Source organism: Falco rusticolus, chromosome 7 (genome assembly GCF_015220075.1).
Source record: "Falco rusticolus isolate bFalRus1 chromosome 7, bFalRus1.pri, whole genome shotgun sequence".
NCBI classification, from domain to species: domain Eukaryota; kingdom Metazoa; phylum Chordata; class Aves; order Falconiformes; family Falconidae; genus Falco; species Falco rusticolus.
In genome coordinates this window covers 70,761,164-70,782,455 of record NC_051193.1, presented here as the reverse complement: position 1 = coordinate 70,782,455, position 21,292 = coordinate 70,761,164, and the positions used below count along the sequence as shown (strand labels likewise).

The 21,292-nt window shown below is 52.7% G+C and overlaps 1 protein-coding gene across 2 annotated transcripts in view; it reads left to right on the top strand.

Annotated features, from left to right (window-relative positions):
* Nucleotides 1-9,260: 9,260 nt before the first annotated feature.
* CREB3L1 (cAMP responsive element binding protein 3 like 1) overlaps nucleotides 9,261-21,292 on the top strand; it is a 47,031-nt gene continuing 34,999 nt past the window's right edge. The window contains exon 1 of one of the 2 annotated variants that reach the window (XM_037396081.1): nucleotides 9,261-9,496. In XM_037396081.1, coding sequence (XP_037251978.1) covers nucleotides 9,389-9,496 — 108 coding nt within the window. In that variant the 5' untranslated portion in view covers nucleotides 9,261-9,388. The remainder of the gene's footprint in view (nucleotides 9,497-21,292) is intronic. The other variant, XM_037396079.1, reaches the window with a different exon arrangement.

Below are 21,292 nucleotides of genomic sequence, written 5' to 3'. Positions count from 1 at the left end.
GGCTCAATCTATGCAGTCATAAAAACATTTCACATGTTCAAACTCTTCTCGTGCTGTTAACTTCCCTGATGTGGCGGGGTACAGTGACTGTAGGAGGTAAGGTTAATTTCAAATCAGCTGTGGCAGAAAAATGACTTGGCACCGCAGCTGCGGAAGCATTAAACCTACAAAATGAGGATTAACCTAGAAACCTTTCCCCACTGCTAGTGATCTATGTGAGAAGACTGGATTCTTGGCTCAGGTGGTTTTCTGCCCCTTCCGAAGTGTCTAATGGGGTATATGCTGCCTCTTGGTGCAGCTCAGGTCAGCGGGAGAGCACCCAAGCACCTCCCCGCGCATGTTGTGCTTGCCCATGATCCAAAATGAAAACCATAATTCAGAGCTCAGTTAATGGGGGTGGCCTAAAAATAATAGGATTGAAACCAGTAAATGGTGGTTTGTTGGCTTTGCCCACCAGCACCGTCGCTAGGGGCGTGCGTTTTCAGCTGGTTCCCTGCAACCATCAGAGTCACCTAAGAAAAAAGCAGGGAAGGTGAGAAGCTTCCATGTTCCCAGGACTCCAGGTGCTCAGGCTTTAAGAAAAGTACTAAATGTCCTGAGATGCCTGGAGAAAGAAAGACCTGGCGAGGCCGTTATCCCCGCTTGCCACTCAAAGCAGAACCTCTCATTTCCCGTGTACACCAGTGGATGTTAGTGATGCGCAGGCGCAGTGCCGCAGGCGGTGAGTTCTTCAGCACTTCAAAGAGCCTTCTGCTGCCTTTGGGCGTGTTTCACGTTTTAGGCTGCTGCCACACTCAAGCTCTCAATGAATCAAAAGCTGTGCAGGATGCGGCAGCACCAAAGGGAGCGTGTGCAGCATGCCGAGGTGACAGGTACTCTGGGACAGAGGAGCCAGGGACTCTACTGCCTCACCTTGCCTTGCCTATCTACCCCCTGGTCAGCTGGAGAAACCACATCTCTGCGTCTCTGTTTCCTTGCTGGGCATCTAGATAGCAAGTGAGAGGGGGTTGCTCAGTGCGTCTTCTGAAAAGCAGCTGATAATTTTTATCTCTTTATTTCAGAGCTCGGCCAGTGCATGAAGAGGGTTGCATTACATGCTTGGCTGCAGCTGTATGAGACTTGTTGACCCTGGAAGTCCCTCTTTTCCTTTTTGCAGGTTGACAAAGCCACTCTAGGGCTTTTCAGGCTGGAGATGCCGGTCAAGCGGGGAGCTCTGCAAACCCCACTTACTGGGGGTTCCCCCGCAGGAGGTTCTTGCTCAGAAGGGGCAGCTGGCTGGCACAGGTGGAGGCCAGGAGGGCAGCAAGGCCAGCACCGGGCTGCTGCCAGGAGCGGCTGTGTGCCCAAGCAGTGTGGGCAGTGCCAGCTTCGCTCCCACAGCCAGCCCCAGCCCCACGGGCCGCCTGGGCAGGGAGAGCCAGCCAGGGGGCCAGGGGAGTTCGCTGCCGGGAGTGACACATCTGCGTGCGCCTGACAGCATCTGTTGCCATGGCAATGCGTATTTGAGCCTGAGCCAAGCTGCATCTTCCCTGAAGTTGTGAATTGAGCTTAGCTTTATTTATTTAAACCCGACCATAACGAGGGATAGAAAGAGAAGAGACACATTACAAATCCCCTTGCGCAGGCCGTAGCCACATGAGTCAGAGGCACTGCAGGCTTTAATCAGCCCACCTGACGTCAAACCTCTCCATCAGAGGAAAGTGCCGCCTGGAAATGTCAACATGCCCAAACGGAAAGGCCAGAAGGTAAATCTTTTCCTGTGCTCACTCACCGAGTAGGAAAGAACAATTAAAATTCAGCCAGTTCCCTAGACACATCTTAATAGCAATCTGATTGAATGCTTTTCTCCTCCAGGCCCTCTCCCATCCCTGCCATTAGCTGCTGGGGACAAGGCCTGTTGGTCTGAAGGATCTTTCTAATGCAGCATCAAACCCCAGATCCTTCAAGAACTAGGTGTCACCACCGGCAGCAAAAATGGGCTCTGCAGGAAAGCTCTGTGGCTGAAGTAAGCTCTCCCACAAGCACTGAGCTATCCGTGCCGCGATAGCGGGTCCCAGTTTCACTCGTGTGAATGCACAGGGGTAAGAAGAGCGACTTAGCTTGTACCTACATCACCAGCCGACATAAAGTTGGGATGAGGAAAAAAGTAGTGGGAATCAGATCATGTTCGCCAGAGGTGTCAGCCACCTGTGGGCAAGTCAACGCCAGCCCTGAGAGATGCACCATGGCGATGGGAAATGGTTGTGGGCTGTAACAGAGGAGTGTCCTTCTGGGAAGGGAAACCCTCCTGCAGCCTTCCTGCAGCCTTTCTAACACAGCTCAGACTTCGGCCCCCGTAACATAGACAAGGTGCGAAGAAGCCCCCAGCTTTGGAGACAAGAAGCCTGTTCTTCAATGTAGATCCTAAGTCAGGTGTGCAGAGGGGAGAGGGGTCAGCCAAGGACATCTACAGCTTTATCTGCTCTGTTGGGGAGCATCAAGCTGGGACGCCTAGGGAAACCATCCCTTCCCAGCCCGCTGGTGTTTGCCAGGGGTGACAAAGGGACACATGCAGACATCAGGGGACACAAGCACATGGAGAAGGAGGAAGGAAGGAAGAATGTTAAGATGCAAACCGCACCGCTTAAAACCAGGGCGGCTTTCCAGTTCCTCCGAAGTTCTCCCCCCACCCAGCACTGTACAGCAGCCAACCTGGTGGGCTTCTGATCTTCCCAAATCACTTAACACTTCTCCCCTTTTATTTTTGTCCTAAATGTAAGTGTTTCGCTTTAGTGGCTGATCCTGGCAGCGTGCCCCAGACATTACACTGGGGTTGCTTTTGCTCTAGGAGATAAGTCTGTAATGAAGGTTTCCTCCTCGGTGTCTCTCTTTCCCCCGTAGTGAAAGTCTGTAATTACCAGCGAGGGGCGAGGCAGACAGCACTGAAACAATGTCATTTAAACAGTGGTGAGACATGCCTGAATTGCTGGGTTGTGCTCTTCTCCTCGCAGGACTGCTTGTGGATGCAGACCTTGCTTTTAACCCTTGCCAGGGCAGGGAACACTGTCCCCCCCACTCCCCCAACCAGCCTGCCTGTGCCCACATCTGCTTGGCTCCAATGGGGGCAGAACCTGTTGGACGTAGCCAAGGTCTGATTGTCTGGCTTCTCCCCTGTGCCCGAGGGGTCAAGTGGCACAGATCAGCGGGGATTGCCCCCTTAGTCATCATGCGGGTAACTGGGGGTTTGGAATTGGCTCTTCAGCTCCCATCTACACCAAAGCTGTCTGTCTCCTGCTCCTTGATGCGAGGTATTTTCTTGGGGCAAAATTCAGTCAAACAGGGTGTGCAGCTGTACCCCTCATCCTTAGGAAAAGGTTTGAGATGTAGGAAACAGTTAAGAGAAATGAGGCAGTACAACCCCCTCAGAATGGCTCTGCGGGTTGTGTGCAACCCTACGAAGGCTGCCTGGGTCCCTTTTGCAAGCTGGCTGTGCAACCGTGCAGTCTAGAAGCCTGGTAGGGTAAATAAAAATTAAAGCATGGGAAGCTGAGGCAGCCACCCTCCCCTGCTGTCCTGCAGCTTCCCATTTTTCCAGGTTTCCCAAAGGAGAGTTATTCACAGCATCTTCAAATGCTAGCAGCAGACTGCTGGAAGGAGATGCCCTCATACTGAAGTTCCTCTTCATTATTAGTCACCCTGAAAGTTGTCTGGTTCTCCAGGGAGATTGCCAGAAAAACAAAAAAAGGGGGATGGGGGGTGGGGGGGTGCAGGGAGCCTCTGCTCTTTCTGAGGTGTAGAGCAGAGAGGGCAGACTGTGTGTGACAAGGCAAGGCAACATTCTTAGCCCGCCATGAAGAAGTGAAGGAGGTACAAAGAGATTTCTCCTCCTTTATCAGTTACCTTCAAAGTGGTGAGTTTTCAGTTCTCAGCTTGTGTTGTAGTGCCCATTTACAGTTTGGAGGCTTTGTTTTCTGACATACCTAATCCTGCTGCAGGCAGCTCAACTGCATCCCCAGGAGGCTGAAGGAGTTCCGTGGAGGGATGTTCCTAGGGTCTGGTGTCTTCTATTCAAGGCTTTCCTTTCCCCAGGTCTTGCATTCCCTGCTTCCCTGCCTGTCACTCACTCCTGTTTGCAAGGCCAATTTAAATCTATCCAAGGGCCTTAAGTTCACCCCAGAAAGAATAATGATTGCAGCGCTGAGCTTTGCGGCTTCCCTTTCATTCCCCACATAGCATTAGGGTGCTCACTGAAACCACAGCATTCATGGATCCTTGCCATATGCAAACATGCAATTAATACGCTCTTCACTTTCCCCTCTACAAGAGGGAGGAAAGAAGCACAAGTCGCAGTGTACGTTCCCTCAGCACACGCACAGGTGTGTGTGCCTGCACCTCGCCTGAGTGCTCCGGCATGGCTCACACCTAGCTGGGCTCGCTGGTTACCGACGAAACATGTCTGCTTGCAAGCAGGCGTTTAACTTGATGCAGCACCAGTTCTGTGTAGCTGCACGCGAAGCAACCTGCAGAACACAACTCGTGTCCTCCTTCAGCTGGGGCAGCGGATTTATGAACGCTCTGGTTTTACAGGTGCCCCCCCACCCCCGGCTTTAGCAGGGAGCTGGGCTAGGTGTGATCTCCTCGCTGGCTGCCCTCCCTGCCCTGCTGCTGCTCGCTGGTGGTGGGAGCAGGTGCGCTGGGCACCTGGCTGGGAGGCAGCACCCAGGAGAAAGGAGGAACTGCAAAGCAGCTGAAGCTGGCTGGAGGGAGACGTGTGTGAAAGAGAGTTTAAACCAGCATCTGGAAGGAAATCAAAGGGAGCCGGATTTCCCAGATGAGGCGGAGCAGAGGGCAGAGAAAGGCTTCAGAGCCTGCGAGTCCTTCCTCGAAAGTTACCTTTTGCTAGAGAACGTTCTGCTGGATTCCTCCTTTCCTGTCTTGACTTTTTCATGGGTTTTGAATTGTTCCCACAAAACCTAAAGGAAGAAATCACAGCCTGAGGGTTGGATATGCAACTACTCGTGCCATCACAAATGGCCTGTCTCTTACGGGGCTGTCAGGGGACTGCAGTGCCTCTTCTTTGACGGGTTGAAAGTCCCGTTTCCATCCTCACCTTGTTCTCAGTGGGACTTCAGGAGCAGAGGGGACCTACAACGCAGCAGTTGCTCCCTCTGTCTGTGTTGCACAAAATGGTGAGCAAAACCACCCCCAAACAACATAGTGAGAGGTAATTTGAATCCAGAGAAAAAATGGAGAGAAATAAAGGCAAGGCTGCTATAAAGAGCTACTGAAGAGCCAAAGCGTGGAGCCTGCACGGCTCCAGAAAGCCTTTGTGGCTAGGAAGATGGCTTGTGGCAGAAACCAGCTATTCCATCCCTATGAACGCCAAAGCTGGAAAAATAAACAGGACAAATGGTATCTTTCACCAGACTCGAAGTAAAAGCTCTGCTGTGGTGGCAGCCTTGGAGGCAGCCTGACCCCCAAAGCAAGCAGCGCTGACAGCGTGAGTCCTTCCCGTACCGCTCTCCAGGCTGCAGATCAGGGTGAACCCCAGGCAGGCGACCTCTCCTGTAACAACGGGGCCTGCACGCAGCCAAACAAAAGTCACTGACATAGGCAACTCGCCCCACATTCCTCAAGAAACACTCATCCTCGATGAGTTTGTGAAACCTCCTGGCTTGGTCTGGGGTGGGGGAACAGAAAGCCTCAGCTTTGCAGCCTGCAAAACGGCCTGGATTGCTGTCGGCATGTCCAAGGCCAGGGGCTGCTTCCCTTGTCTTGCATGTGTTGGTCACAACGGTGCAGGGTGAAGGCAAAGAAAATGCAAAATGGTATGATGAGAGGCTTGCGGTTCTCCCTCCGTGGGTATAAACGCAGGCAGTGTCGGGAAGGCAAGGCAGGATGGAGCACAGGAGAGCAGGAGCTCCTTCTTACGAGAACTGGGCTGCTGATTCACTTTTCAGCACTGATAAAACGAGCTTGGTTGTATATGTGCATTTGCAGTATCAAACGTTGCGAGGCCGGGATAGCTTATCTGCTCTCAGTTTGAGACTTGTGCAATCTAAACATGGTTGCTGTTTCAGTCTCCTGCTGTGATCAGATTGAAAATAAATCTAAATATAAAATCAGAGAAAATAGGGCTGAATTTGAGCGATCATGTGATTCAGCCCCTGCCCCACGGTCACCTCCTGATCTGCCATAGCTATGTCCCAAGAGATGGCTGCAGAACTTTTAAAGATTTATTTTTTAAAAGAAATTTTTTTCCCAATTTTTTTAAAGATGCTCCGGTGAGGGTGACATTGCCGCTTCCCAGGCGCTCGTCTCTTACTGCTTGTCCCCTCCAGTGTGGCAACAGAAGAGCAATTTGCGCCTGCAGCTCTTTGAGTGCCTAGGCTGTTGGCGTGAGTCATCTCTTTAGACCCAAGAAGCCCAGTTCCCTCGGTCCCTTTTCAGGGTTCACTTTTTCTCCAGCTGCTCCCTCTGCCCTCCTCTGGACCCAGCCCAGTGAGTCCCTGCCTTGCTCGAGGGGTGACAGGGTAGGCATGGTGTTTGAGCTGACGCCATGTCCTGCGCTGGTCCTCTGCAGAGCAGAAGGGGAACTTCACGTCGTAAAGGTTTCCCAGGAGGATTCCTACATCTATATCCCAGCATGGCATTTGCCTTTTTCACAGCCATGTGATGCTCAAGTGTTTCTAACGTAAAAAAACTGTAATTTTTTTCTTTTCAAGATTTTTTCTTAAAAAGAAGAGAGAAAAATGTTTTTTTCAGGAAAAATACCATAGTTGCCAGGTCTCTGCTGCAGCCGTGCCGCTCAGCCTGTCCTATCCCCCCACTGTGGGCACTCCCTGCCAGCTGCAGCAGCATGTCCAAGACTTTCTGAACTGCAATTAACTTCCCTCACACCATCAACACTTTCCCTGTCCCCAGGTCTCTTTTGGAGCACAAAACTGCTCGCCTGCAGAAATACCTCTCCTTTTTGGCTGCAGATGGTCAGCAGTGACACTCTCTGAATGCAGAGGTAACACTTGCGTCGCCTTTAATGGACTGCACTCGTGCCTGATGTGGGCAAAATGTCCGTTTCTAAGCTCTACACAAGTTCTAGGGATGGGGGTCCCATCAGAGCTCTCCAAGATGGGACAGAGCAGCTTTGCAGCGCAATACTGAGGAGGAGGGCGTGTTCTAATCCTTCCTTGCCTGCAGAGGTGAGCAGCGATAGACAAGGGAGCTGTGTCTGGGCAGTTCTGCTCAGTACTAAAAGTATTAAATAGAAACAGGGTCTCAGAGCAGGCAATTTCATTTTTTCCAAGATGTTTTAATCTTCCAAATGGACTTCACAATCCCTATCTGAATGTGCCAAAGCATTTTTCCTTCAGAGCGCAGACAAATTTGAAGGTTTGCTTTGCTTGACCTCTTCTGATGACACTGCCACCCATGCTGCGCAGTCGCTGGAGCTGACACCACCTGAGCTTCCTTGGCCTGGCGCTGAGGATGAGTGCAGCATGTGGCCTGAGAAGATGATTCCTTGTGTTAACTTGCGTGAGGCACTGAACCAGGAACTCTTGGTTTCACTTGGTTTCATTGTAGTCAGGGAAGCGATACCCGCATGTGGTTGCAGCAGGTGATGCTGCCCCTGCTGCAGCTCTGCCCATGCTCCGTGACCCTGGGCCGGGTGTCCATCACCCTGCTGCTATCGAAGGGCTCGGTCCTCCCAGCCCTCGCAGCTGAGGACCCTGCTGGCTGGGGCGTTAAGGAAAGACGTCTTTCCCCTTGCTTGCAGATGAAGGTTTGCTTCTTGCTGAAGGGGCTGGACATATTTCTTCTCCCCATCATGCAGTGGCAAAGGTTTCGCTGTGTGTGTCCCCCTTTAAACCCACTGGCACCCACACTGCCAAAGAGGTTTCTTTATCATTAAAGGAGGAGGAACAGCATTTTCTCAGCACAGCTCTGTCCTGGCTGAATTTATGTCTCTGACCTTTTACCCAAAGGCTCTTTACACTTGACTGAAACGTAAAGTAAAAGTAAATGTAACTGAAAGAGCCCATTGTGCGTGCGGGTATAAAGGCTTTTGTGTGCAGGAGGCAGCACGCGGCTGCTTGTGCAACAAGTAGCCAAGGACCACCTTGGGTTGTGCAGTTAGTCCTGAGACCCGGGGGGAGCAGAGCGAGAGCCGGGAGGGAGGGAGGGATGGAAGCCCAGTGTTTGGTTCAAACACAGGCTCCAGCCAGCCTCAACTCAGCGTTTCACCACCAGGACCCTCATGGCTGGCAACCTGCAGCCAGGTTTCTGCCAGGAGAAACGCACCGCTGTCTTTGGGTTTTATTTTTCTCTCTGTGTGCCTGTGACCATGACAGACCCTCCTGGCAGCCAGGACTCCGGTCCGTTCTCTGTGGAGCCATGAAAGCAGGGACAGATTAATAAAACATCAGGGCTTCTTCAACAAGATTATTATAAGTGGTTTTCCTGAGTGTTGGTTGGAGTAAGGATCAGAGAAGACGGGGATCCATAATCCCATTTATCTGAAGCCATATAATCTTCCTGAAGCTCTTTAATGGTGTCCAACTCTTTAATTATGGAGCAGCCACATGGGCTGCTGCAGCCAGGCCTGCCTGCATGCCCGCGGCGGGGAGCGGGGGCGCGGGGCTTTCCCCACCGGCAGCTCCCCTCGGGCACTGCCCCCCCGCCCCCTTTCCGGGGATGCAGGGGGGGCCACCGGCCCAGCCGTGCTGCCGGCAGCTTTGTGCAGCTCACCCAGCTGAGATCCCGCTGGGGGGGAACCAGCACCACCCCCGAGCCCCCTCCGCAGCGCTGGAGGGAGTGCAGGAGCCCCGGGGGGAGACTGGGGGGAGACCGGGGCGGGGGGGGACTGCAGGAGCTCCGTGGGGAGCCCCGGGTGTGGAGCGCAGGAGCCCTGGGGGGAGCCCCGGGCGGGGAGCGCAGGAGCCCCGGCGGCGGGGGGGGGAGCGCAGCAGACCCGGCAGGGGGAGACCCGGAGAGAGACCGAGGGAGAGCGCCTGAGAGCCGGCGGGGAGGTCGGCGCGGGGGAGCCCCAGGGGAGCGCAAAGGACCCGGGGAAGGGGCAGCCCCGGAGCAGCGGCGGGACCCGGCGCAGCCTCCCCGCCGGTGCGCGGTCCCGCCGCGGCCGCGCTGCCTTAAGGGGGTGGCGGGCGCGGCAAGTCCCGCCCCGCCGGCGGCCGGTGCGCGGCCGGGGGCGTGTCGGGGCCGGCGGCGGGGCCACCCGGCCGGCCCCTCGGCAGCGGGGCACTGACAGCCGCCCCGAGCGGGCACCCGGCAGCCGGGCTCCCCCGCCGCCCCATGGGCCGCCGCCGCCGGGGGGCGGGCGGGCGCGTGCCGCCGCAGTGAGCCGGGCCGGCGGAGCGGGGGGCGGCCGCCGAGCCCCCGCGCCGCGGGCACCATGGACAGTATCCTGGAGCCCTTCCCCGCCGAGCGGCTCTTCCCCGCCGCCGGCACCGGCTTCCTCGACCTCGGCGACTTCAGCGAGGCGGATTTCCTCAGCAATGTGGTAAGGGACGGCCGGCGGCAGCCCCCCGCCTCTCCCTGCCCCGCTCCCCCGGCAGCGGGGCCGGGACGCGCCGGCGGGGCTCGCTGCTGCGCCCCGGGGTCCTGCCGGGGGTGCTGCCCCCCTCCGCTGCGCCCCGGGGACACCGCGCCGGGCAACGGCGGGGGGGGTCTTAAAACGCGCTTTTTTGGTGGGGTGATGGCTGGGGGAGAAGCGGGCGGTCCCGGGCGGGGGGCGTGCGAGCTGCCCGTGGCCCCGCTCCGACCGCCGGCTGCCCCCGGGAGACCCTCGGGCTCGGCGCCCCCGCTCCCCTCCCCGTGCAACTTTTCCTCGGAGTGTCGTTTGGGAGGCGAAGCATCTCCCGCTCGGCCTTGAGGCCGGGCTGATTGGCTTTGGAGAGAAGGGTGAAGGGGAAGAGTGACTGCGGAGGGAAATGCGTTGCCGGTCCCAAGAAACCAAAGGGCCATGGTTCGCCCCCAGGGAAGCCGCTCAGCCTCTCCCAGGAGCCGAGTCCCCGCTCCAGCGCTGGCCCGCGGCAGGCGCCCGGCTCCTGGTCCTGCCCCGGCTGTCCGGGGGCGGTTGTGCGGCGGACCCTGCGGCCTCTCTGCCAGGGAGAACCCGGCCCTGGAGCAGGAGGGGTTTGGGCTGGGGGCATCATCCCGCGCTGGGCAGCGGGGCACTGCCGGCACCCGGGGCTCCGCCGGCCTCTGAGCAGCCGCAGCCCCGGACAGGGAGCCTGCCCCGGACAGAGGGGCTCCAGCTGCACCTTGTTACCCCCTGTCACAACGCTGGCACCTCCCGCGTTCCCGGGGCAGCCCTGAGTGTCCCTGAGAGGTCCCCTTGCAACGAGAGCAGGGGAGATGCCAGCAGCACAACGCAGAGCAGGGGACAGGGAGGGGAGGGCTGTCTGTAGCCATTAAACACCTGATGGATCCGCTTCTGTTTTGCTACGCGAAAGGTCTCCAAACCCTTCTGCGCTGCCTCCCTTGTGGAGGAGGCAGTAGAGATGCGGAATCTGCATAGACGTGAAGGCACCCCACTTGGTGTGTGGAGGCACTCCAGGTCTGGGAAAGACATCATGCCGGCAGCCCCATCTCTCAGAAACCTCGCCAGCTCCCGATTTCCAGGATACCAGGGTGCCTCAAGGGCTGACTCCAGCCGGGCTCTGCGGGAGGCAGCTCGTCCCGCTGCGCTCAGGCAGCCCTTCGCATGGCCCGTCACCCCGAGACTGAGCGCTCGCTCGCACTGCGAGGACGTTTGCTCACATCTGAGAGACCTGTTGTTAGGAGTCGCGTGCTTTTCCCTAGTTCTATATACATCCAATGTGGATGAAGCTATGCTGATATGAAGTGCTTTATGCCAGGAGCATTAATTCCCTGAGCGAAGTGAAAATAGGATGTACTGGCAGCAGCCCTTTCGCCTAGGTGCAATGCGGGCTGCGGTCAGAAGTCACGGAACCTCTAACCAATAGAGGTGGTGCCTTTTTATAACTTAAATACAACTTCTGCCTGCAAGCAGACCCTGTGAAAAAGAAGCTTTTGTGTAAGAGTGCCATCTGGTGCCACCTGCCAGGACAGTGTGTTTAAAGTGTGTGGTGGCCATGTGCAGGCTGGCTCTGTCCTGCCTTGCTTAAACGGCCTTTCTGCTTGGAGAGCTGCTTCTGCAAGGAGCCTACCCTTACATCACGTTAACTAGGTTGCAGTGACTCAAGCTTCGTTGTGCTCAGCTTACAAGTAGAAAGGATCTTTTTGTGTGTGTGGATTTTTTTCCCAACTGCCAGCACCACAAACTTCTGCTGGAGTGTGAGAGTCAAGCCAATACCTTTTCTTCCTGCAGATGATAAACACAAGAGATTCTGTAGCCACTTCTCGCCCACCAAATCTGTTGGTGATACAAGTGCCAGAACATAATACATCACCCTCTTTGTTCTCACTCTGCATGACAACATGGGGGAAGGAGCACACTCACATTTTCTTACTAAATCCAGCAAATCTCCCGGGATCTTGAGATGTGTTGAGAAGTTCTTTTTACATAGAACTGTGCAAAGCATCACCGTGCACAATAGCTCACAAAGTTGCCAGTGCCTTTGCTTCAAAGATGGGCAAACTTATCCAGATATTGTTCAGCAAGCATTTTTCTTAGTGCAGGCCAGGAATTTTGGCCATAAAATGCCAGTATGGAACTTTTTCTGAGGAAGATTTCCTCCGTTTGGAAAGGAAGTGGAAAGAAAAGATGGATGAACCTTATTGCAGAGGCTGTGCTCCTTTGGGGCAAGAATTATGCATCTCTAAACTACTCTCCTTTCCTGAACCTTGGCTTCTAATGAGTCATCTTGATCTTTAAAAAATGGTTCTCCGTATTGTTCATCTGAAGTTGCGACAAAGAAATAATGAAGGCATGTGTGTAGCTGCAGCCTCAAAAAGGTCTGTGTGCGTGAAACAGGAAAAAAGAAAACCCAAACGATTTGAGTAAGTCTGGGGACTGCCGCTCAGATGAACCTAGCCAGGCTGGAGCAACAGGCTGACAGAAACCCCATGAAATTCAGCAAGGACAAACGGATTCTTGCCCCTGGGACAGATGGAGTGACCCACCACGGGCCATGGAGCAGTGCTGGGCCCCGGCAGCAAGGGCAGCTAGCAGTCAGCAACAGGCGGGCGGTGGCAGATGGTTGGAGGGCAGTGATTATACCCCTTTTCCTGACAATCATAAAACTGTGTCTGAAATACCCTGTCCAGTTTTGGACTGCCTGGTACCAGAAAGACGTTGATAAATCTGAGCATGGCCAGAGGATGGTCACCAAGATAGCTGGGGGCTGGAGAGCTTCTGTGAGGGGAGGCCGAGGGAGCCGGGTGGGCTCAGCTGGAGGCAAGGTGGCTCCAGGAGGACCTGGCAGAAGCCTGCCTGCGCTGGTGGGGAAGGGATGGAGAAGATGGAGCCAGGCTCTTTCCAGAGTTGCCTGGCAGGAGGATAAGTGGTCGTAAATTGGAACGGGGAAAGTTTAGCCTGGGTATAAAGAAACAGCTTCTCACTGTGAGGAGAATTAGTGGTGGATGAGGCTGCACGGAGACACCATGGAAGCTTCATCTCTGGAGGTTTCCAGGAGCTATCCGGACAAAGCCCTGAGCAACCTGTATTTAGTGCTGGACCTGCTCTCAGCAGGAGGTTGGGCTGGAGACCTCCTGAGCTCCTGCCCAACTTGCATGAGTCTGCCATTATATGATGGGGTTTTCAGGTTTTTTGGAAAATCTTAGGGAAAGCAGAGTCTGCTTGGTACTTAGAGGGGAAATCTCCAAGGGACAGAAATGTTTCTTTTTACTTCACTTAGCTTGTGCTAACCAGACTTACGTGTGATGACTACATTATCAACAGCATTATCAGTCTCGTTTTGCTCAGGAGTCCACATACTGCTCTTGAACTTAGGCAGCTTTGCTCATCTTTTTCTGCCAGAAAGATGTACCGTACATGAAGCCGATCCTTCACACAGTGCCGGCTTACCAGTGTCACCTGTCTGCCTCCTGCCCAGCCCAGCATTTCTGGTCGTTCCTGTGAGCACCCATCTGTTCACTTATGGTCTATTACAGCTGCGCTCACGGAGCTCTTACTTTCTCTCTCAGCTCTTATCAGTGCCATGAAACTCTTCAAAAGCCTTATTTTTTGAGTCAGATTCACCACAGTGCTTCACTGGGTTTGTAACACTTCAGTGTCAGAATGAAGCCAGAATAAACCAGCCAGCCAGAAGTCATGTGTTTCTTTTTAACCCAGTACCTCAGTGGGTTTGTTTCTTCCTTATGTTTCTGTATTTTATAGTATGAAAAATACCTTCAAAGATGACTTTGGATGTTCATGTAAACACAGCTCTTTTTTTGATTCTATGGGTTTCAAAGCATATTCTTTACCTCTTTCTGAAAGAGAGACATCAAGGCAAAAAGAAATACCCTACATGCTAGTCGAGGTCTGCACTGTTAGAAGTTGCAAAATAGCAATTCAGGCTGTCTCGGTGGTGCTAACCCAGCTCCTCTGCAGGGCGCACGGTGACGTGCCCTTGCACTGTGTGATCCTATATGCCCAGCCAATGTGACAAGCGGCATCTTCTGAAGCCTACCAGGGGACAGCAGAATGGGAGAACCGCTTGTCTCTGGGGGTTACTCCTTGAGTGCAAACTGGGTTTTGTGCTTAATGTGTGCTGTTCCCTTTAATGTTGTCCCGGCCCGCAAAAAAGCGGAGAGTGGCAGGACTGTTTGTAGTGAGCAGGCTGAGAGCAGTGCTGGTGCAACTTGTGAGGGGAGCCTCCCCTAAAGATAAAGAGGGACTATTCACCATGAATGACCGCTGCTCTTGCAAGAAGCCTGTACACACTTCTTTTCCTCTTATGCCTACTACAGGGACATAAATAGCACTTTAGTGGTGCTTAGGTCTTGGGCTGACCTTTGGTCTGAGTTTCATGCTATGTAAGCTCCCTCTCACCATCTCCTTACACAGGGAGGACAAATTGCTCAGGCAGATCGGGTCATCCACTTCTCATTCCTTCCAGCTGCTCTAATGGGAGCTGGGTCTCTGGGATTGATGGTAGTCCCTCATGGGGACATATGCAGCATTTTGGGCCTCTGTTCCCATGCCTAGTAAAATTTGGTCAGTGACACATCCTTGATTAGTCAGCCAAGTACTGGGTAAGGCAAGACTTTTTTCTTTAAATTTTGCTTGGAACTTGTCAGTCAGAGATTCCTGTGGGATCTGGAGCATAGATACAGAGAGACCTGCTGGGGCCATCAGACCTGGCCTGATGGAAATCAATCCTAAAATAACAGCTCACAGACTTTCCTATTTCATTAGTCTCTTTGGATCCACCTTGTGGTTCTTCCACTTCATGTCCATGCTGCTCCTTACTGTCTCACAGCAGGACTTACACCTGCAAAAGTGCCAGCAGCAGGATGAAACCAGAGCTGAACACAGAAGTTCATGAGTCTTTGAGCCTACAGCATCATCACCATAGGGTCATCACCAGGAAACGTATTTCCATTTTGGTGACAAAGACAGGGAGAGACTTGAACTTCCTTTGGAAGACTCTAGGTCAATACTTTCTCCACAGAGACTGGGGATCGTTTGTGTGTCCCTCCTAGCTGCCAAGAAACTGATAAACATTTGGGATAGTCTTCCTAATAAAAATGTTCATCTGTTGGACAACTGTCTGCATCTGCTGGGCATCTGCTGGCCTAAAGGCTTGTCTCAGCTGAAGTGGGAGAACCCTTTGACTGCACTGGTAGGCCAAAGCTAGGAGAGAGGTTGCAACTCAGAGCAGGAGTGGAGGAGGAAGGCATGCATCCTCAACAGGGTTAAACAATGGAGACAGAGCCATCGTCTTGGTGGGGAGAAGCAGGAAGGACTTTGGTGAAGTGCTTGCAGAGTAAACAAAGGGAGGGCTTGGCAGGAGGTGGAAGCACATCTGTGCATACAGTCCGCTCTCACTGAGGGAGGGTGTCAGCAGCACCAGATGGGAGATGCTGGAGCTGTGTGCAGCTCAGGCCATGTCTGCCAAGTGATCCCCATCCCCTCTGGCATATGGCAGCCATTCCATGCCAGCACCACTTTCAGAGAGGAGGAGACTTGAGGTCTCATTTGTATAGATGAGACCATAGAAAGCCTCTGAGGCTGGCCCATTGGACCTCCTCCTGGTACCAGTGCAAGTGCCTAAGCATGGCATCTAGTGGCTTCTGAATCCCAAGACAAGTGTTGGGTTCATTGGTGCAAAGTGGCTTTTGCTGCTCAGGAGCCCATCTGGTGCTGCACCAGTCCCACCCCATGCTGCACTAGTCTCATTCGGCACTGTGCTGGTCTCATCTGGTGCTGCACCGGTCTCGCTGAAGCCTGGAACATAGCTGCCTCTGGTCGAGAGGGAAATTTGGAAAGAAGAGTGTTTTCTGAAGCAGCCCGTTAAAGGGAAATTTAGAAGCAGGGATTTCACAGCCACAGGTGCAGCCCCACTATTCAACATAGGGCCAGGCTGACACCTCTGCAGTGTACTCCTGTGTTTCCTCTGGGAAAGGTCTACTCCTGCACTTGCTCCTTTTTTTCTCAGCACTTCCCTGTAGGTTTTTAGACTGTAGAATTTAATTAGCATGTAGTATATTACTTACTTATTATTTAAAGTATTCTCAGTGTTAAAGGAAGCAAATGAAAATGCTTAACTCTCTGAAGCCGCCTTTGTGATGGCTACATGGCAGGTCCTCTTCCCATAGCCACAGGTAGGATTGTGCTTGATCTGAAGTGCATATTGTACCAGTGCATTTCAAGGCATGAGTCAACCCACGAAAGCCTGTGAATCCTTGTCCTGTTGTAGACAGTCCACTGCAGGAAACTAGATGGTTTGCAAAAGCCAGCTGGTGACTCTTCTTGCTGCAGAGTTACAGAGGAGCATGTAGGGCACCAGGGATGAAGCTGACCATTACAGCTCAGCTAAGAAATGGCCAATAGCTGTCTCTTGGCCTGGTTTGGCTGGAAGATTTCCCAGGGAAATTCCAGGTCTGTGCTGCAAGGTCAGGTGCTGTCACCTATGCTTTACATGCAACCTGGTGGCCAGCATTGTTGTTCTTCAGGAGAGGTGTCTGTCGGAGGAGCCAAGTGTGTGAGTCCTCACTTCCAGGCCAATCTCAGTCCTGGGATTCCTACATCCCACCAGTCCTACCCTTCTGCTGGGGACTGTATTTATCCTCCTTTACACATCTGAACTGCTGGCACTTCATGTCTCCACATGGGAGATAAGAAGTGAGAGCAAGGGTGGAACCAAAGCCACGCTTCTCAGCTGAGCCCCATGCTGGCACTGTGTCTGTCCCACTGCAGCAGGTGACTTCTGTGTGTGCAACTTTAGTGTAGTTTGGTATCCGCTGGCTGAAATCACTGATCCTGATTTCAGGCTGGCAATAGGACAGAGTGAGTGTTTGTGTGGAGCCCTTTTCTTACTCTTTCCTGTCTTTGGAGCTCAACTTGTTGTGTTGTGAGTCGTTAGTTGTTTTCTTGGGTTATCATCCCTCAGAGCAGAAATAGCTGAAAGGTTGTGAAGACCCGAGGGCATGGCCAGAGCAGCAGGGGACTGCAGGTAGCATGCTGAAAGGCAGGCTGTGCCTTTCGGCCTGGTTGCTCCCCACATCTGCTGTGCAGTGTTTACATCTCTCTAACTTATTCCCAGCTGCTCAATAAAACAATTTTTTTTTGCTTCTACTTTCCTGTAGGGTCACATCATTTAAGGTTTTCTTTTCCTGTAGTCTCCTGAACACCCCAACCTTCCCCTCACCCACCCCTTTCTGACTTCTTTACCCACCTTCTCTCTTTGCACCTCTGCTTTCACTCCTCCTTTCTTAAATCTCTCCAGGGCTGGCTTTGAAATCATGTGGAGCTGCTCTGGTCTGGTCAGTGTCCAAGCGATAGATGCTTGACACTGATCTTGACACATTGTCCAGCCAGAATGAGGTCTCATGAAGGTTGGAACTGCAGATATCCACACACTTTTTCACTCCTTCCTTTCTCTTCCTATTTTATCTTCTTACTTTCTAAGACTGCAGAAATTCCTCATGCAGGATGGAGGCAATGTGCATGGCTATTCTCCCTGAAACTAGTGTGTAATATAAACCAGTGCTGGGGTAATTAGTACCATCTTTAGGGCTCAAAGGTAATGACTTATGTGAGGTCATTCAGTACGATCACTGTCCAGCCTGTTCCAGGGGAAACTCATCCCTGACTACCTCAGAAAAGTTGCTTTTGGCTTCTTGACACTGTGACTTTGTCTTGATTAGGAAAAATGTTCGTTTAGGTCAGTCTGGCGGACCCGATTAGCAAAGCCGGCTCAAAACTCAGTTAATATTTTTCCTAGAATAGATGCAAGAGAACGTTCAGCTCGGCAATCTGTGTCAGGAGTTCCCCTGCAACAGGAATGTCAGGGCTCCCTTGGGAGGAACCTGGCAGCAGAGGCTGGAGGAGAAATACAACTTGGGCCTGACATCAAGCACGTTACACAGGAGGGAGTACAAATGGATACAACATTGGTTTTGCACACTCATATTGGATTGTCAGCATCCCTCCTGCAGGTGAGCTTCCTTAGACCAATGCCCAGGGAACTTCCCCCATGCTGAGATCTCCACCACAGTGTCACGGGGGCACTGGATTCTCCTCCCGATGCCACAGCATGTCCAGGTGGGAGCACTGCAGCTCCAGAATAACACATCTCTGCTGACCAAGGTGCAAGGGGTCTGCCTTGCAAGCCTGCTCCTGGCTCTGCGGTATTTGCAGCTCCCCCTGTCCCAGGAGGACAGCTTTTCCCTCCAGAAGGGGAAGCCAAGGCAGAAAGACGAGGGTGAAGAAGGGGACTCAGGTCCAGAGCCTCGACAGCTAACTGTTGCCTGTCACAGCAGCTTGATGCTAAATGAGCCCCCTAAATTCATGACAGTTGAAGGAAGGAGCTGGGCAGGTGCTTTTGGCTGAGCTCGCTGCTGCCCCAGGGGAGGGAAGGCAAACCAGGCAGCTCAGGGAGGAGGAAACCAGCTCTGACATTTGTAAAGACTGTTGATGGAAGATTTCTTTCAAAACCTTTTCAGTCTGTCGGTCTGAGAGCTCTTTGCCCAGGGGCTGCTGGAAATCTGGCTCTTCTTTCCAAGCAAATGTGGCAGACTGAGAGTTGATGAGGTGCTGTCGAGCCACAAATATTGAATTGCCAATTGAATGGTGTTGGCTTTGTTTTTGTTGTGTTTTTTCTCTCCTTATGGACAGCGGTGCAGTGAGGTTGTCGGGAATGGGAGAACTGTGTTTTAGTCCCAGCTCTGCCAGTTACTTTGCATGTGATCCTTAGGGTGTCACTTGCACAATGCAGCTTTCACTCTGTATAAAATAGTACACATCCTTATTCTTACTGACATGGGGCAGTGGCATCAATGGGTGAAGCAGATTAATGAAAAGTTAGACTGGGGTGGAGTTTTGCTAGTGGATATCTGCCACAAAAGGTCCATAGGAGCTATTGCTTTGCGTCCCTGGTTAGAGTCTCTTTGAAAGGCTTTGCAGCTATACATGATATTTGCAATGTTTTCAGTTTGGCAGGGCCATCCTCCACTGATGTCCCTGCTATCTTTCACCCTTCTTGTGTTCCTTGTCCCTGGGGACTGCACGTGTCTGATTCTGACCTCAGATACTTCAAGCAAATCCGGAGAAGGCAGTCTAAATGACTGCATTGGTCAGCATCAGGATTTCAACTAAAGTACTTGGGCCATGCTGTTGTTGGCCTGACCTCTTCAGGCCTTACTGAAAACCAATTAATTTGTACTTTATAAAACCAGTGAATGGACTGTATTCATACCTCATCCTCCACTGCATAACCAGACCCTGGCTGAGTCACAAAACCTAACTTCTCCCCGGTTTTGGCACAAATTGCTGAGGGCACCCTGTTAAATTTCTGCCTGAAATTGCTGCATGGTCAGGGCTATGCTGAGTTCCCAGGCTCCCAAACTATGTTTCATCTGGTTTGTGTCTGAGGAGAAGGTACTGAGCTGCAAGTACCAGAGTGCAATGGCTTTATCAGTCCCCAAGCAGGGCAATTAAGATCCACGTCAGTCCCTCCCGCTGCTCAGTGCATGGTTTTGTGCTCTCCCTTTCTCTTTGAAGGTGCCTTTTCCCTACAGTAAGTCTGCCTGACCTGTTGTAAAGTTAGGATTTCCATCGTCCACTGGGAAGAGAGATGCAAAGGTTGCTTTCCCATTCTGCGACACTTCTCCTGCTCTTCAGGATTTGTCAGATATAGTTGGCAGCGGTCCAGCAGCTGGATTAGCATTAAATAATGAGCAAATGGCCTGCAGCCCTTTTTCAGACCCAGGAAAGCACACACCTTTCATTCTTTTTATACATGTCTTCGAGCCCTGTTTTTATCACATTGGGAAAGAGCTAAGTCCCAGATGCTGCTCTGGTCAATGCTGGGGACAGAACAGAGGGTGCTGCACTCCTTTCTTTGTCGCTAATTAGTACCAGGATGGTAGCTAGAGGCTGCTAGCTGCGAGAGCAAAACTGTTCTCTCCCTCCCCTTGTAACTGCAGCCACGGCGAGCAGTCAGTGGCAGCTGTAAGCAGCTGTGGTGAACTGCAGCAGAGCAGAAGCAATGCTCATTTCTTAATTTTCCTGCATGCTTTAGGCTCCAGAGGAGCAGCTCTGGTAACCTCCTCCTTTGTAGCCAGAGGCTGAAGTCCCAGGTGAGATGAAGGCATTACTATGTCAACCCCAGCAGCTAAACGGTGTGATGAGGTCACCCAGCAGCCTCGATATCTAGAAGTAAGTGCCAGAGATCCATGTCCAGACCAGTGCCCCATCCGCTGGTCTCAGATGCCTTTCAGATATTTGATGAAATTGGATTGTATAGAGTTGCCAGAGAATTTATTTATCTATTCTGGGAAAGGGAAGAGGGAAGGAGTCCAGGAGGGATGGAGAATAGGGAAAGAAAGAGGGAAGAAAAAGCAAAGACAAGAGAGAGGTAGCTATGCAGTTAGCATTACTGAGCCATCTGGACCTGTTGGCATGGCCCCAGCTGGACAAGCTCACAGGTTTATCCACAGCATGATGTAATCTCCATCGTCCAGCATTTGAGTTTTCTCCTTGCACTGGATGGCCTCATATCTGGTGCATGTCTGGAGCGGGCATTTTGATTTCCTGTTGCTATTTGTGGACTTTTCCTGGCCGATCCTCAAGAGCAGCTCGGGCGGTTTGCATTCCTCAAGTTGAAGAAGCAATGCCATCCCGCCGGCGTGGAGTGGAGGCCAGCCATGGCCAGCCTGCTGGCTGGAGCGGGCCAGCCCCACGCAGGGAACCAGCTGTGGTTTGCACCGTGCTGCAGCTGGAGGAAGGGTGACACCTCTGCCTGGTGCTTGGGACACTGCAGCCGAGCTCAGGAGTTGACCAGCACAGAGGACTGGCAGGACCACCCTTCCCAGCCTCTCGTGGGCTTCCCTGCCCTGCTGGGTCTTGCAGCAGAACAGGATGAAGGATAATTTTATTTGGCCCAAGACCTATTCCTCCCTTTGGTAGATGTGAGTAAAAAGCAATCAATGATCTCAGTCCTGCTCCCTTGCTAATGCCGGCACCGGGGATCACCAAGGCCCTTGGCTGCCCTGTGAAGCAGGTGGGCTTCCCAGCACAGGGGAAGGGGAGCTATGGAAGATGTGGTCCAATGCTGCCAGGCACCCACCCTTGCTAGGGAATAGGCCTGTAATCTCCTTCTCTCCATCGCTCAGTGCCATTTCCAGGAGGCAGTGCAGTCTAATGGGAAGGACTCAAATGTACATTCCCTCTGTGGGAGACAGCCGCACCTCACCAAGACCAGCCAACTTTTTTTTCTCGAGTCCTTGCCAGCACATGAAGGGAAGAGAGTTTGACCGTCCACCTCCATAACATCACACTGTTTGAACATCTTTTAAGTTTCAGGAGCCACACAAGAGCAAAGTGGTCTTCTTTGCTACATAAAATCAATGTGTGGAGGGGCAAACAGTAGAGCCTTAGGTCCCCTCCTGCCTTCAGAAACAGAGCAACTCCCACCCTCCTGCATGGCTGCAAAGGTCTGAGATGCCCAGAAAATGAAGACAGAACTTCTCTTCAGCGTACCACTGCTGCAAGCAAACCTCAAACCCAGCGATACAAGCGGCCTGCTTCAGAGTACACCATTCTTCGCTCTGACTCAAGAGATGTGGGTAGTTGTGTGATGAGCAACAGTCTGACATGAGCACACAGTACTGCCTCCCTCACGATGCCTCACCCTGCCCACTTAGCTTTGCTTTCTCCAGG